The sequence below is a fragment of the Mastomys coucha genome, unplaced genomic scaffold (assembly GCF_008632895.1).
Source record: "Mastomys coucha isolate ucsf_1 unplaced genomic scaffold, UCSF_Mcou_1 pScaffold18, whole genome shotgun sequence".
Taxonomy (NCBI): domain Eukaryota; kingdom Metazoa; phylum Chordata; class Mammalia; order Rodentia; family Muridae; genus Mastomys; species Mastomys coucha.
The window spans coordinates 19,971,637-19,989,021 of NW_022196900.1; the positions used below are offsets into that span (position 1 = coordinate 19,971,637).

The 17,385-nt window shown below is 36.8% G+C and overlaps 1 protein-coding gene and 1 non-coding gene across 4 annotated transcripts in view; both read right to left on the bottom strand.

Moving 5' to 3' along the window:
* The window catches only part of Shoc1 (shortage in chiasmata 1), an 87,745-nt gene that overhangs the window by 65,011 nt on the left and 5,349 nt on the right, over nucleotides 1-17,385 (bottom strand). For all 3 annotated transcript variants that reach the window (XM_031377531.1, XM_031377530.1, XM_031377529.1), the window contains exons 3-8: nucleotides 15,685-15,796; nucleotides 14,118-14,205; nucleotides 7,803-7,981; nucleotides 2,739-2,892; nucleotides 2,459-2,543; nucleotides 711-861 (exon numbers count right to left, since the gene is read on the bottom strand). In XM_031377531.1, the coding sequence (XP_031233391.1) occupies nucleotides 711-861; nucleotides 2,459-2,543; nucleotides 2,739-2,892; nucleotides 7,803-7,981; nucleotides 14,118-14,205; nucleotides 15,685-15,796 (769 nt within the window). The remainder of the gene's footprint in view (nucleotides 1-710; nucleotides 862-2,458; nucleotides 2,544-2,738; nucleotides 2,893-7,802; nucleotides 7,982-14,117; nucleotides 14,206-15,684; nucleotides 15,797-17,385) is intronic.
* LOC116097185 lies at nucleotides 5,361-5,479 on the bottom strand. The gene has a single exon (XR_004121247.1). It is a non-coding gene; the product is annotated as a 5S ribosomal RNA (ribosomal RNA).

Sequence of the window (17,385 nt, forward strand, 5' to 3'; positions counted from 1 at the left end):
AGAGTGAGTTCCAGGACAGCCAGGGCTACACAGAGAAACCCTGTCTCAAAAAACCAAAAGAAAAAAAATTAGCATTTATAACACTAAAGCATATAAATAATTCAAATGTCTGTCAACAGATGCACCATGAGTAAATTAAATGTGAGAAAATATCTCTATAATGGGATATTATTTGGCTATAAAAATCAATGAAGCACTGATATAGATATAAATAAGTTTGAAAAATTATGGTAAGTGAAGGAGACCAGCCACAAGAACATCACATGTTGTATGGTTACATTTTACTAAATTCCAGAATAACCAAATCTAAGTTGGACCTCAGGAATGTAACTCAGCATTAGAATACCTGTCTAGCACACAAAAGCTTTGACTCAAAATCCAACACCAGAAAAAAAGTGGAAATGGGACAAGACTCTGATGGCAATGACCTAGGACTTCATCAGGTAACTCAGGACATCTCAGTAAAGTATCTTAGTAAATAAGAACTTCAATAACAAGCAGTTTTTTGTTTTGTTTTGTTATTTTTTGAGACAGGATTTCTCTGTACAACTGCCCTGGCTATCCTGGAACTTGATTTGTAGACCAGGCTGGACTTGAACTCACAGAGATTGGCTTGCCTCTGCCTCCCAAGTGCTGGGACTAAAGGAATGCACCATCATGCCCAGCACAAGTAGTTTTTACAAATAACACATTTCTAAGTGAACTCTCACCTCTTTTGAAACGTTCACTTTCATCTACAGAGTCCATTATTTTCGGTATCGAGTTTAATGGGTCCTTCAGTTTTGATGGTAGTAGAATTAGAATTTCTTGTTTGAGATTTGTAGATTTCAAGGATTTAAACCCAGAAGGAAAAACTGGTGGCTGAAATAATATAACATTTAAAATTTTTACAGAATATTTCTAAGTAAATACATTTAATTCCTAAATGGTATGTTTGCTTAAATGGCACACTAAAATTTAAACTTAAGTCATATTCTGTCTCAAATGCTATATAGACTTTCAAAAAATAGAAGTTAGGCAGAATCAAAAATAGGTTTTTTTTTTTTTCAAGAAAGGCAATCTCTTTCTTGAGTAATCTTTTTTATAATTTCTATGACTTTAGTGACATACAGTATCTCTAAATGTGTTTGTGAGCTCCCAGGAACTAAACCACCAACCACAGAGGACACATAGTAGGACCCATGGCTCCCGTCCCATATGTAGCAGAAGATGGCATTGTCTGGCGTCAATAGGAGGAAAGGCCTTTGGTCCTGTGAAGGCTTGATTCCCCAGTGTAAGGAATGCCAGGGTGGTGAGGTGGGAGTGGGTGGTTTGGAGGGAGAGAACCCTCATAGAAGCAGGGGGAGGAGGGATGGTATAGGGGGGCTCCAGAGGAGAAACTGGGAAAGGGGGGATAACATTTGAAATGAAAATACATAAAATATTCAAATAAATAAATAATAAATAAAAAGAAAAGAAACAAAGGCACCAAAAATGTGTATGTATCTTCCTTGTAGTTAATAAAATAAAATTTAGAAAATATAAACTAAAAAGAATTAGCACAGAAAATAAGAGATAGAAAAGTAGCTGGGGCTGGAGAGATGGCTCAGTGGTTAAGAGCACTGACTGCTCTTCCAGAGGTCCTGAGTTAAATTCCCAGCAACAATATGGTGGCTTGCAACCATCTGTAATGGGATCTGATGCCCTCTTCTGGTGTGAAGACAGCGACAGTGTACTCATATAAAATAAATAAATAAATAAATCTTAAAAAAAAAAAAAAAAAGAAAGAAAAGTAGCACAAACTGAATTGATGTGATAGAATAGAGCTCATCTCTGCGGCACCCCACGGGCTGTATTTTTCTCTCACCCTCACAGACAATATTCTTCAACATGTGAGACTGCACTACTCAGAATTAACAAGAGAGGTGATAGCAGATGGAGTCAAGAATTCAAAAAGCAAATTAATATCTTTACCAAGCTGTTCACATTTTATCTGTAAAAAAAAAACCCTTGGAGCACCTTGACTGCCTTGTATGTATACATTCTGAAAGCTTGACGAAAAACCCAGTATATAAAATGTTTCACTTGTCCACAAAACATTATATGTGCATTTAAATTAGAATTCTAGTAGGATTTAGCTTATAATTTTTAAACTTTAACTACTTAAATTTCTATACCAAGTACAGTGATTAAAATTACTAAAAGAGGTTTGAAAATTCGCTGTACCTGGACTGCCTACTAGACCATAAGTCAGGCTACAATTGGGTAGGATCCAACTTCAACCTTAGCCATTGCTGAGACTCATTATTGAGAAGTAAATTTGACTCCATAATTGACACATATTCAACCTAGCATTAAAATTTTTTCATATGATAGTTGTAAACAGTTAAAGTAAATTACTAAAACTTATAAAGGTATGCTTCCTTACTTCTATAAATACATTACTGAAAGCAAGTATTATGATTCTATTGAAACATACTAGTTTCTCCTTACAAAAGGTCTCCTCGGCCATATGGAAATCTCTTACAAAAGGTTCCAAACGTTCTTGATCAGAGAGACACTCCCTTAAATCAAAAATCAAACAAGATTAATTAATACTTACTAAAAACATTTAATAAGCATTGCCAATCTAAACACACAAAGCCTCTCCTGTAAGTTGAGAAGAAGCCATGGGACCCTTACCAACAGCATCTAACCCTGTGGCTGTACACAGGATGTTCTCTGGTATCAAAGCACTTATAGGACCGGGGATTACATACGTGAAATTATCCTCTCGCGAGAGCTCTGCCTTGAAATCTAAAAACGGATCCTTCACCAGATAGAGCTTTAGTCTTCTCAAGAGACTATCCACAGTCGGTAGATGATTGTCCATTGTTTTACTCCTAAAAATCATTTCCTCATCAATAAGTAATCCTGAGAAGAAATAAGGAATTAAAAATCTAATAGTTATATCAGAGTCCTAGATGTTAAATATTAACAGATTCTTCAAACACACTGAAATCATTAAGTTCTCTAGAATACTATGTATATAAAACACAGAATGTGGTACCCAGACCAAAGGAAAATTTCAATAAAACGTAGTATTTTTTAGCACATGGAAACAAAGACAAATGTTCTGAAAGAGTTGCATTAAAGTGACATATACTTTATCAACAAAGACTGGCTTCACCAACTGAGGGAAGTATCTTTTTTTAAAATAGCACTATAAGTTTAAAGCAATAAAAATACTGGACTCTAGCAGAGTCTGGTTTTCTGTTCTCTGCATCATTTAATCTTTAAGGACATACAATGAATGGATATGAGCACACACATGAAATCACAGACTCCATCATGATAAAGTTACCCATACAAGGTGAATACATGGTTAATTATAGTGAAAACTGTATACTGGAACATCTACTTGGAAAGTATGATATAGTTTACATGTTAAAAACACTGCTGGTAGTATTAACTAGGGACATAAAATTTCCTTTCTACCCTAGCTTTCTATGTTTGGGTTACTTTAGACTCTTGGCTACTTGTATGAGTCTTGGATGGGAACATTAAACTGGTCCCTTCTTCAATAAATTTCTCAGCAAAAAGAGAAAGAATGCTTAGAGTATGCTTAGAGAAAGAAGCACTCGGAAAGCCAACGTCTCCAACATGAAAGCCTCCTTGAGTGTGGAGAATGGACAGATCTCTTGTTCTAAACAGAAGTCTTGCAGTTAAGTGGGGCAGTCGGTTTCAAGAGCGGAACAGTATGTAGTTTTCAGGCAGTGATGTCTCTCATGACTAACTACATAAGTGATATACACGTGCCTAATCAATATCCAACAGAAGACAAGCAGCTCAGAGCATCCCTTTTCTGTGCCAAGGTACAGGTATACAAGAAGAACTTGTAACATAAACCAGTCTCTTAGGTGACCGTCCAAGTCATTTAAGTTCCTGCCAATTTCAGGGTTTATCTGAGAATATTAAGGGTGGTTTATTCATGTCATCCAACCATTATGCAAATACCAATGAAGTCATGTTAAGAGTGAAATGTCATAGGTTTATATTCCATCACCTTGTAATCCTTTAAAACACAAGCTTTGAGCCTGTTACCTCAAATAAAGTCGCATTCAGATATATATGCTCCATGGGGACATCTTATGTCCCTTAGCATTCCTATACCTTTTCAGTCCCTTCAATTCAACTACCATTTCTGATGCAGCCACTAGAGGTCAGAAAATCTCCACAACCAATGCTGTTAGACAAAGGCTGTTTTTTACAAGGGATGGTCCCTTCCTTATACAAGTTATACAAGTACAACGGTAGTGTATCACCTGAAGTTCTTACTCCATCTACAGCAAGCATGTTTGCTCATTACTGTATTACTCTATTGTAGACAAATGATAAGCAGGAAATGCAAAGTGGTTAGTTATGAAAGAAGCAGGAAACTTGGTGACAGGCTTGGTGGCAGGAAACTTTACAAGAGTTACTTCTGTCCACTTAGGAAACCCAAGTTAAACAGACAAAACCAGTGTGAGTTACTTAAGATGTGAGTATATATTATGACAGTGATCATTTCTTAATGAATACTGTTGAGGATCTTAAACAACAACTCATATTAAATATTAAATAAAAGGCAAGATAAATGATTCCCCACCCCCAACCCCCAAAGCCAGGAAAACTAACCAAAACATTTTAAAGGGGTTGGGCAGTGATGGCCGCATGCCTTTAATCCCAGCACTTGGGAGGCAGAGGCAGGCAGATTTCTGAGTTCGAGGCCAGCCTGGTCTACAGAGTGAGTTCCAGGACAGCCAGGGCTACACAGAGAAACCCTGTCTCAAAAAAACCAAAAATAAAAAAATAAATTAAAGGATCTAACACTGATTTTCCAACAGTTGTTATTTAGAACTTTTTGGGAAAGTGACTACAAAGTAAATCTAGACAAATAAATACACGAAGTCAGGGGAAAAACCAACCAAGAGACAGTTAACATACGTCACAGGTATATAAGAGCTTAAATTAGGTGATACTAACATAATATATAAAACAATAGACAACCTAGAATTCAACTCAAGTAAGAATTTATCATTTAATATAAGCACCATTTCTAATAGGGAAAGACTCTTAGCTAAATGATACTGGAACAAATATCAAAATGTTTAAACATTTTTAAAAAATATCCCTAGTTTTTAAACATTAAAAACTGAAATAAAATTATATAAAACATTAAAAAAAGAGTGAGGTGCCATGGAACATACCTAAAATCCCAATACTCAGAAGGCAGAGGCAGATAGATTTCTGTGAATTTTGGTCTACAAAGTGAGTTCTAGACCAGCCATGGCTACATAGAAGACCTTGTCTCAAAACAAACAAATTTTTTTTAATTAAATTATTTATTTATTATTTTTTAAAGCCTACAGTACCTGGTATTCCCAGGTGGTCTCCCATCCAAGTACTACCCAGGCCCAACCCTGCTTAGCTTCAGAGATCAGACGAGATCGAGTGCGTGCAGGGTGGTATGGCCGTAGACAACAAACAAATCTTAAACAATGGAAAAGTTATATAATAAAGAGACATTTTTCTAAGCACAAATGCAGTGCTAGAATCAACAAAGGAGAACAGCAGCAGAACTAAACAGATGAAAGTTAATGCATTTGGAATTGTTGGTGTCTTTGCATATAAAAATATATGCAATATAAAATAAGAATCATTTTACAAAAGAAAAAGGTACAAATAGCCAATACACACTAATAACATTTTGTTTTTTGGGTTTTTTTTGTTCTGTTTTGTTTTTTGAGACAGGGTTTCCCTGTGTAGACCTGGCTGTCCTGGAACTCACTCTATAGACAAGGCTGGCCTTGAACTCAAAAATCCACCTGCCTCTGCCTCCCAAGTGCTGAGATTAAAGGCGTGCACCACCACTGCCCAGCTCACTAATAACTTTTAAAGATGCAAGTAAAATATACATTATCCCCATCACATTGGTTTATGTGTACCCAGTGACTACAAGGCTGGAATGAGTAAAGTATTCTCATGCTACACAAGCAGTGCTAAAGTTAAGAACAAAATCTGTGAAATATTTCTATCTCTAAGATTAACCTCAGTGAAATAACTAGAAATGTTCTGCCCAGTGTAGAAGAGACCCTCCCCGCTGAATGCCTGCAGAAGATGGATCAAGATGTAGAACTCTTGGCTCCTCTAGCACCAAGTCTGCCTAGACACTACCATGCTCCTGCCATGATGATAATGGACTGAACCTCTGAACCTGTAAGCCAGCCCCAATTAAATATTTTCCTTTATAAGAGTTCCCCTTGGGGCTGGTGAGATGGCTCAGTGGGTAAGAGGACTGACTGCTCTTCCGAAGGTGCTGAGTTCAAATCCCAGCAACCACGTGGTGGCTCACAACCATCCGTAATGAGATATGGCACCTTCTTCTGGTGTGTTTGAAGACAGTTACAGTGCACTTATTTATAATAATAAATAAATCTTTGGGCTGGAGCGAGCAGGGGCTGAGCAAGTAGGGTTGACCGGAGCGAGCAGAGGCCCTAAACAACCACATCAAGGCTCACAACCATCTGTACAGCTACAGTGTACTCATAGATATAAAATAAATAAATAAATCTTAAAAAAAAAAAAAAGAGTTCCCTTGATCGTGGTGTTTGTTCACAGGAATGGAAACCCAAACTAAAACAATATATTACTACAAAAAAAATAGATTACAAAGATAATAAAGTGAAATCTATGATAAAAGACACAAATGGAAAGTAAGTTAAGTATTATTTTCTCTTAATTGATTTTATCCAACAATGGCTTATAGTTGCCAGAGGATAATAACAGCTCAATGTGCATAGCTTGTTAGTTTTATAAATATCCTACATACATGTATAATATAATATAAATATGTTTTTCATCTTCACAAATTTTATAAGAAGTTTTGATAATAAATCAAGAAAAAGAAATTATAAAGGAAAATTAAAACCATAATCTACACTCAAGCCTCAATGACAATTTTCCCCAAACTACATGGCAGAACATAAAATAACCATAATGTAACCTAGCTATAGTAATTTTTTTTTTTTTGAGTCAGGGTTTCTCTATGTAGTCCTGGCTATCCTGGAATTCACTATGTAGACCAGATGGGCCTTGAATTCACAAGATCCACCTGCATCTGGAATTAAAGGTGCTGGATTTAAGGATTACAGCACTCCCGGCTATAGCATTTCTTAAACAGCAGGAACAATTATATAACAGGTCTTCAAATTTTGTCATTAAACACAGAATAGGCCATCATAATACATGAAAGCCAGTTCTCAGCAATATTTAAAGAACTCAGCCAGCTAGAGAGGAGATTTGGAAAAGAGTTTGTATAAAACATAATTTTAGTTAATACTGACAACAACTTTTTAAAACCTGGTGTATTTCTTGGTCTTGTATGACCACAACTCTATCTCTGATTCGAGGTTCACTTTCACATATATTAGGTAAGACTGAGTATCTTTAGGGTGTTTTCAGAAATAACATACAGACATAACTTTAGAATCCAAAACTTAATGTCCTATCACACGATCTGGACCCAGAGCCGATTGTATTACAAGAATATGCTGGAACATATCAGGATTGAATCTGTAGGTTATTTTGAGTTTCAGTAAACTTAAACTAAAAGAAATCCATTTGTGAAATGTATATTAACACAAAAGAAAAAATACTGTTAGCACGGCAAAAGTCAGACTTACAGTCATGTAGGCAGATACTTTTAATAAAATAAACATATTTAAAATGCAACTGAGCAAAAGCTTACAGACATGAAATTCTGTATATTAGTAGGATTAGTAGAAACACTTTATCATTCCTACCTTGGTGTTCCACTTTCACACCTGGGAAGTACAGGGAGCACTTGACAGGAATAAAGTCATCTATGTAGTCCTTACTGGGGAACGACTTATCATTCTCTATTCCAGGTGGAGAGTTTGGATTGGAACTTGGAACAATTTCCTCAAATCTGCCATTAATCATCATTCCTGTAACTGTTCTTCTGCAATATAAAAGTATTGATTTTATCTGTATCTGATTTTATCTCTATACTAAAACATTTTTATTAATAAACAGTATATGTTCATCCAGGAAAATTTGCCAAATTCCAGTGGACACTAAGAAAAATTATCTGTAGCCCCACCACTTGAAAGGAATGCAAAATTATTTAAATTTACTGAGAATTTTAAACAGAATTACACAATATTCACATACATGGTATTCCATAATGTTTTTTTTCCTACTGAGCTGTGATAATGGGTCTGTTCACATGTTCACCATAGACTTTATATTTGTGGGAGAAGACCAGAATTCCACATATCACTGCTATACTTTGGATCTTACATAACTTCCCAAAGGCCTGTGTTAAAGGCTTGGTTCCCCGAGTGGCACTAGTGGGAGGCAGCAAGCATATAAAGGATAGCACTGGTTGAGAGATGTCTGGAACTGAGTCTATCCTTAAATGGGACAGCAGGGCTCTGGCCCTTTCTGGCCCATGAGCTGAGTGCAGCTGCTCCACCGTGTGTTCTTGCCAGTGTGCTGGCTCACCACAGGCCCAAATCAATTGATTATGCCCAGAAACTCAAAATTGCAGACCAAAATCTTTTTTAACTTAATTACTTCAAGTACCCTGTTAAACTGATTGAAAGCTACTATATTTAATAAACTGTCATTTATTTAACCAGTTCTCCTTTACTGGAAGTTTATATATATATTTTGCTTTGTTTTTTGTTTTTCGAGACAGGGTTTCTCTGTAAGGTTTATATTTTTTATGACTGTTACTATGAGCAATAATACAAGGACCATTTATATATGCTTATTTAATCATTTTCCAAAAATATATTTCCTAAAAACAGAAGAAATTTTGGAGAAGTTAGATAGATTTATTTTTATTTGCAACTTTTGTCACTCATTGCCAAACTTTCATTGTATTTTATATTCAATGCCTGTTCTTCAATATCACACTGATCTTCTCCTCCTAACCCACTTTCCTCATTGCTTTATCCCAGGCCCCAAGCCCAAGTAGGAACACTCTGGGAACCCACAGGCCACCCCAAAACCCCATATCTTCACCTCCTCCTCAGTTCCCTCACATCCAGTGCCCCAGTTTTATCCCCAGCCCTGTAGCAAATCACCTGCTGTACCCAGCCTCCAACTCCCAGCTCCCTGGGAACCCTTAAGTCTCTCAGGCCAGGGGAGCAAGCAGGCTAACTGCAGAGCTTCACCTTTCCCTCCATTCCTCCAAGCCCAATCCCTCAGTCTCATCCCTAGATCTGTAGACTACCTGATGTGACCTCTCCTGTCCCCATTCCCAGAGGACTAAGTAGATCCTATGGAACACTCTGCTTTTCTGCCTCTTGCAGACTCCCTCAGCCCTACTCCCTCCTATTCTATCTACATTCCTAAGTCTCACCTCTTGATACCTAGAAACATATTTTACCTGGAATCCCTAGTCACCATACCTATCAGGATCTCAGAAAAATTCCTACAAGGCAATACAGACACCAATCACACTCTCCTAAGCATCAGAGATAGCAACAGAAACCCAGGAACAAAACACCCACCCAACATAGACAAAACAAGACCAGATATCAGCACCTAGAATTAAGATATTCCCAAAATTATGATGCCTAGATACCAGCATAAAAATACAAATACATGCTAGGATACTATGTCCCCATTAGAGCCTAGCAACCCTACCAGTATGCCCTGAGTATTCCAATATAACTGAAACACCAGAAAAAGACCTTAAAAGTACCTTTATGAATATGATAGAGCTCTTTAAAGAGAAAATGAATAAATCTCTCAAAGAAATTTATAAAAACACAAACAGTAGAAAGAAACGAACAAAATAGTTCAAGACTTGAAAGTGGAAACAGAATCAATAAAGAAAACCCAATCTGAAGGAAATCTGGAAATGAAAAATTTAGGACCTCAAACAGGAACCTCAAGAAGTAACTCTCAACAGAATACAAGATATGGAAGAGAGAATCTCGAGTGAGGAGGACACACTAAAAGAAATAGATATCTTATTAAAGAAAATGTTAAAGCTAAAAAGAAGGAAAAAAATTTGTTAGAAGACATCCAGAAAATCTGGGGCACTATAAAAAAAATCTAAGAATAATAGGAACAGAAGAAGAAGAAACCCAGGTCAAAGGCACTGAAAATATTTTTAGCAAAATCATAGAAGAAAACTTTCCTAACCTATAGAAGGAGAATGTCTATCAAAGCAGAAGTATAAAGACCACCAAATAGACTGGACCAGAAAGTTCCCTTGGCACATAATAATTGAAACATTAAACATACAGAAAAGAAAGAGAATATTAAAAGCTGCAAGGGAAAAATACCAAGTAATATATAAAGGCAGACCTATTAGAATAATAGTTGACTTCTCAATAGAGACTCTAAAAGCCAGAAGGGCCTAGACAGATGTCCTACAGACTCTCAGCTAGCTAGCCTAGACTACTCTATAACCAATCTCAATAACAAAATCTCAATCACAATAGATGGTCATAAGATATTCCTTGATAAAACCAAATTTAAGCAATAAATCCAGCCCCAAAGAAGGTGCTAGAGAGCAAACTCCAACCTAAAGAAGTTAACTACATCTAAGAAAACACAAGGTATAAGTAATCCCAGACCAGCAAACTAAAAGTGGGGAAACACATGTGAGAGTGTGTGTACACACGCGCACACACACACACACACACACACACACACACATCACAAGAGCAAAGTAACAGGAATCAACAAGTACTGCTCATTGATATATCTCAACACAAATGGTCTCAATTTCCCAATAAAAAGACAGACCAACTGTATAGATGAAAAAAGAGGATATATCCTTCTGTTGCACCAAGAAAGGCATCTTTACTTCAAGGATAGTTATTACCTAAGGGTAAAAGGGTAGAAAAGATACTTCAAGGAAATGGACCTATGAAGCAAGCTGGTGTAGCCATCTTAGTATCTGACAAAACAGACTTCAAAACTAATCAGCAGAAATGGAGAAAGACACTACATACTCATCAAAGGAAAAATCCACCAACAGGACATTTTAGTGGGTTGGCCTGATGCTGCTTGTATCCTAATGCTAATAACCTAAGACTTGGTTGTCCAAAAGACAAGAGAGTTTGTGGGTAGACCCAAGTGACACTGTATGACATTTCTCCCAAGTTATTTTTGATCGGTGAAAAAAGATGCCGATAGCTAATAGCTGGGCAGACAAGACAGAGGCGGGGTTTAAGGGTCCTGGGCATGGGGGATGGAGAAGAACCACATGGGAGGGAGAAGAAGATGAGGAGGAGAGAGAAACCGCCACCATGGGTTAGGTGAGTCGTGAAAATGTGGCTCTGAGGGCTGGCCAATTGGAGTCAAGAGCAGCCCAGATGAATCATAGTAAGTAATAACTCAGGGTTATTGATAGGAAAGATTCTAATAGCATAGAGAGTAGATATCTGTCCAGCTCTTGTGCTGCTTAAGGCTTATTGTAAATATAAAGGTTGTGTGTGTGTCTTTTTTTCTGGGAACTAAATAGTCAAAGGCAGGGTAGAAACCCTGGATTGGGACTACAATTTTCTACAACAGAACATTGTAATTCTTAACATCTATGCCACAAACACAAGGGCATCCAGGTTCATAAAAGAAATACTACTATAGTTTAAATCACATATTGATCCCTCACACACTGGTAGTGAGGGACTTCAATACTCTATTCTCACCAATTAGTAAAAGGTCATCCATACAAAAACTAAACAGAAATGCTAGAGCTAATGGATGTTATAAACCAAATAAACCTGAGATATTTACAGAACATTTCACCCAAACACAAAAGAATATATCTTTCTTCTCAATACCTTGTAAAACTTTCTCCAAAATTGAACACACATACTGAATATCAAGCTGGACAGAGACAACAAAAAGCTTTCAGACTCACTACTGAATGAAAAAACGAGGCAAGACCCGGGTGTGGTGGGTGGTGCATGCCTTTAATCTCAGCATTTGGGAGGCAGAGAGATAGGCAGAGCTCTGTAAGTTTGAGGCCAGCCTGGTCTACAGAGTGAGTTTCTGAACAGCCAGGGTTACACAGAGAAACCCTATCTTGAAAAACAAAGTAAACATGGGACAGTGTTGGTGCACAACTTTAATCCCAGCACTTGGGAGGCAAAGGCAGGCAGATTTCTGAGTTTGAGACCAGCCTAGTTTACAGAGCTTGTTCCAGGACAGCCAGAACTACACAGAAAAACCCTTTCTCAGAAAAGAAAAAAAAAAAAAAAGAAAGTAAAGAAAAATAGGTCAAGACAGAAATTGAGAAATTAAAGGCTTTCTAGGGTTAAATGAAAGTGAATACTCAACATACCAAAATATGTATGTCACAATGAAGGCAGTTTTAAGAGGAAAGAGCTGGGCTGGAGAGTTGGCTCAGCAGTTAAAAGCACTGACTGCTCTACCAGAGGTCCTGAGTTCAAATCCCAGAAACCACATCTATAATGAGGTCTGATGCCCTCTTCTAGTGTGTCTACAGTGTACTTATATATAATAAATAAATAATCTTTTAAAAAACAAGGAAAGAGCTAAGTGCACATATATATGTGACAAGATCTCATACTAGTAACTTAACAGCACACTTGGAAGAAATAGGACAAAAAGAAATCACACCCAAAAAGAGTAGACAATGAGAAATAATCAAACTCAGGGTCTAAATCAATAAACTATAAACAAACAAGCAAACAAAAAACAATGTGGGTTATAGTTAGAGGTATTTCATGACCCAGTAATTCCAATCCTACATAACTGTTTACACAAAAACCTGAATGTGAATGTTAACAGCAGAATTACTCACAAATGCGAAAAGAAAAAAACAACCTTAATGTCGGTCCTAATGAACAGGTAAGTAAGTATGGTATATGCATATAGCAGACTATGATTTAGAATATAGATAAGTGAAATCTGGATATAATCCATATAAGTAAATGTGGTGGGGGTTTTGTCATTTATTTTTATTACAATTAAGAAATATTTAAATTGGGCTTCAAAGGGGATAGAAACTCCACAGGAAGACAGACAGAGTCAACTAACCTAGACTCTTGGGGCTCTCAGAATCTGAACCACCAACCCAAGAACACACATGGGCTGGTCCTAGGCCTCCCTGCTCATATGTAGCAGATGTGCAACTTGATCTTCATGTGGGTCCCAAACAACAGAAATTGGGGGGTATCCCAAAAGCTGTTGCCTGTCCATGGGATATGTTCTTCTAGCTGGGCTGCCTTGTCTGGTCTCAGTGGGAGAGGATGTGCCTAGCCTCACAGAGACTTGAAGTGCCAGAGTGTGGGCATACACAGTGAGGCCCCCACCCACTCAGAGGAGAAGGGGAGGAGAGGATGGGGGAAGGATTATGGGAGCGGGTGACTAGGAGGAAGCAGTGAGCAGGATGTAGAGTGAATAAGTAAAAAATAAAATTAAAATTAAAAAATATTTAAATTATAAAGTTTGAAAATATGAATAATAACAAAAACATCTCCTTGTCTGATGCACATTGTGAATGAAGTGAAGCAATGAATTTGGCTCAATACTGAAAGCTGCAGCTTCCGGATTCCATGCACAGGAGGACACGTACCTTCTCATTGCTCCACACACCTTCTTCTGCCAGTATGCTCTGCTCAGTGATTGGGTGCTTTGTTCCTTGAATGCATAGCTATACCTTTGCTTGTTTTCTAGCTAGTATAAACATATAAATATGCAAATATCTGAAGGGTGACTGAACTGATAATAAATAATATTGATAGGATACATTAGAAAATGGTCCCAACTTCGCGTTTTACTAGAGGAGGTTTTAATATTAATATAGATTAATAAACTTAGTTCAGAAGATTGACATAGTAACTAAAAATATGATGCCACTGGTTAATTCTGAGTATCTTTTGTAACATCAATGAAGAGAGTAATAATTAAACTGTGGTAAATGAGGAAGGATAAAAGAGGCTATAAATAACTTCCAATTAGCCTCTTCTTTGTGCTTGAAGCCAGAGCTTTCTTCAGACTAAAGAAGAAAATGTGTGGGAAGCAAAGGGATTTTCAGGTGTCTGAGTAGCTTACTGTCTGTCTTCTATAGATAAAGAGAATTTGAGATTCAGGATACATACTTCTCAAGAACATTCTCCACACAGAACCTTGTTCTCCACTGCTCCAAGACTGAATTATCTGTCATTCCTGGAACTGGAATAGCTGAGGCTAAAAAGGAACAGTCAACATTAGCTTCTAAAATATCCTTTTACACTTAACAGAGGAAAGCCAAACATCCCTCATTTTTATTATGGAGTTATCTTCACTTATTCACGAGTATAATTACTTTTTCAAAGTGCTATCTGATTCTGCTTGCCCTTATCTCAATCACAGTCAAGAAAATATCATTTGAATGTATCAATAATTCCCTCCTTTTCACAGCTTCTCTTTGCTTAGACACTGCCATGATCCCAGATAATCCTGTTCAACAGTTCATGATCTGCCTCATAAGGCCTTCATTAAGCACCCCAGTTCATTCTTATATGCTCTCCTTAAAAGTCCCTAATATGGCTTGTAGAACTCTGGTAATAATTATATATAGCTTTATATTAAAATTTTATACATCTATAGATTACTTTTCAAATTAAATCCTTGATTCCTTAAGAAGAGGGACATTGTATTCTTTTGTCAGAATATGCAACTGCATAGTCTACCATACGCAGTAGTAGTATCCTAGTCAGAGTTTCTCTCAGTGTTACTTCTGCCTAGGTTTGTCACGTTGATTATGTTACATCTTTATCCACGTCCCATGGAAAAAACACGGCAGTGGTAGAAACACATCTGGGAATCACTCAGGCTAGATTGTAAGCCTTGTGCTGCTACTTCATGATCTTGAGTAAATCTCATAACCTTTGTAAATCTGCCTCTTTAAATATGAACTGGGAACTATAGCTATTTCATAATAGTGTTGTAAAAATTTTAACATGATGAGATACTGAAATTAATTAGAACAGTGACTGACATATTGCAAGTACCCAGTAAAATCTGGCAGCTGTTAGTTAAGTTTCTTCTGGTTTAGTTATTTTTTTTAAAAGAGGAAGAAATTATTAACTCTTTCCTTTACTTTCAGAGCCACAGCCTGATAAAAGCTACTCTCTAGGGCTAGAGAGATGGCTCAGTGGTTAAGAGCATTGCTCCTCTAGAGGACTCAGGTTCAATCCCCAGCATTCACATGGCAGCTCAACTGTCTGTAATTCCAGTTCCAGGGGACTTATCGCCCCAGGCATGCATGTGGTGTACATATCTGTTAATGTTGCCAAAATACTCATATACACAAAATAAAATAAAAAATCTTTTAAAAAAAGAGCTACTCTCCACCGTCAACATGATTACTACCTACAATCCGTTAATTCTTCCATTTGTATATTCATCATGGTTTCTTGCTTCTTCCTCATTCAGCTTTCTCTGTCAATCCTATAATCAATGCCTTAGGAAGGCTTGATTCTTTTGCCTCCCTTTCCCTTAGAAAAGTCCTATCCTCACCTTTCTATGTATATGGAGGAAAGCATCTAGCCATGCTGAATTACCTCATTTCAGAGTACATCATATTTCAAATGGTCACTCAACGTTGACAAAGAAGAATAACACAAAGAATAATTTACCACACTGAACTCAGAAATAACTTTCAGGAAATGAAAACAAACATACCTCCTGTCCATGGACTCCTATATTTATCATCAATAATTTTTTTATTTTGATTTAAACATGAAGGGATCTGAAGCAATAAAGCGTCTCTGTAAAGCCTCTCTTTAACTGTGTTCTGTATAAAAAAGTAAAATAATTTTAACATATACTATTTACCAATATTCAGAATATTATTGTCATAAGTTGATATAATTTTTAAAGTGATAGGTTTGTTATAAAAATGTCAAATTAACCACATAATAGAGAATATCACCAAGTTGTCTTACAAACATTTTTTCTATGGCAGGTTAAAATATATACATGCTTAACTTTAAAAAAAAGGGGATTATATCAATTTGCAATGTGATTTTTCTTCCATTAACCAGTATCATGCCACTATTGTAACTTTTGTTTCCTATGCTAAAACCTGAAAATAAGCTTCTAATTTCAAAAATAAACCTAAGGAATAAAACTCTTTCTTCAAATGGTCGTTAAAGGTGGCCATGGTCGTGCTGCTTCTAACCTCAGCCCTTGGAGGCTGAGAAAGGAGGATTAGTCTGAAGTCAGTGTGGGCTACATATTGAGTATCAGGTCAGCTAGGATTGCATAGCAAGATCCTGTCTCAAGCAAACAGTATAGAAAGGATGCTATCAGTTGAATAAGAAAGATTACTCTACCCTGGCTCAGCCTTGACTTCCAACTTTACTTCCATTACTCTGTGGCAATAGACTAGTCCCTCCTCTAGCCATGCTACCTTCCACCGTCACATTGTGGCCACACAGTACCGCAGTCTACCCAGGGACAAAAGCGCTGCTGTTCTATCCCTGTCTCTGTCAGCTGAAGTATTATCTCCTCTCTTCAGTCTTCTCCAGTGACTGTGATTTCCCAGGGAATTCATTATGCCACATACAGGCAAAAATGATTGTGTTTTTCTTTATGTTTTATGTTACCCAAGGTGTTATGTTAAATAAGATATTATCATCATCCAAGAATAAGTGGCATAAAAGATATTTAATTTGGTCTATGTAAAATGAGGACCAACAACACATGTAAACAGGAAAGAGCTTCACTAGCACTTCACCTAAAAAAGGTTACAAGAAATAACTTCTATCTAAAAATTTTGTTTATACTTTCTTTTTGGAATAATTTTTTCATAAATTATATCTGTTGACATAGACAACATTCATTTTCTTCTTTGATCATTAAAGAAGATAGCTTGTTGAAAAATTTAAATTAGCAAGAGATCTCTGAGTCTTTGGATGTTCAGATCATTTTCTTTCTCTTGTCTGCTAAGCATTCTCACTTTTATAAAGGCCTCAGCTGTTATTTGGGTGGCTTTTACTACTCCTTCACTGATGCCACAAAGCCACATCTTCTGCAAGATTTGACATTTCTCAGTATCACATCTGTATTACACCAAGGAGTGCAGCGTGCCAGCTAGAAATTATGGCGCCATGAATAAGGACAAATCTTTGAAGACTTTCGACTATCTCCATTTTTGTAAGTAATCGACACATTAATAAATGTTACATTGAGTTATAATTACCACCTACGCATATAACTACATATTTATGACTCTCTGTTATGAGCATAAATATATATATATATATATATATATATATATATATATATATATATATATATAAACTGGCCTATAACTGAGAGATCTGCCTGCCTCTGCCTCCCAAGTGCTGGAATTAAAGGCATGCGCCACCACTGCCCAGC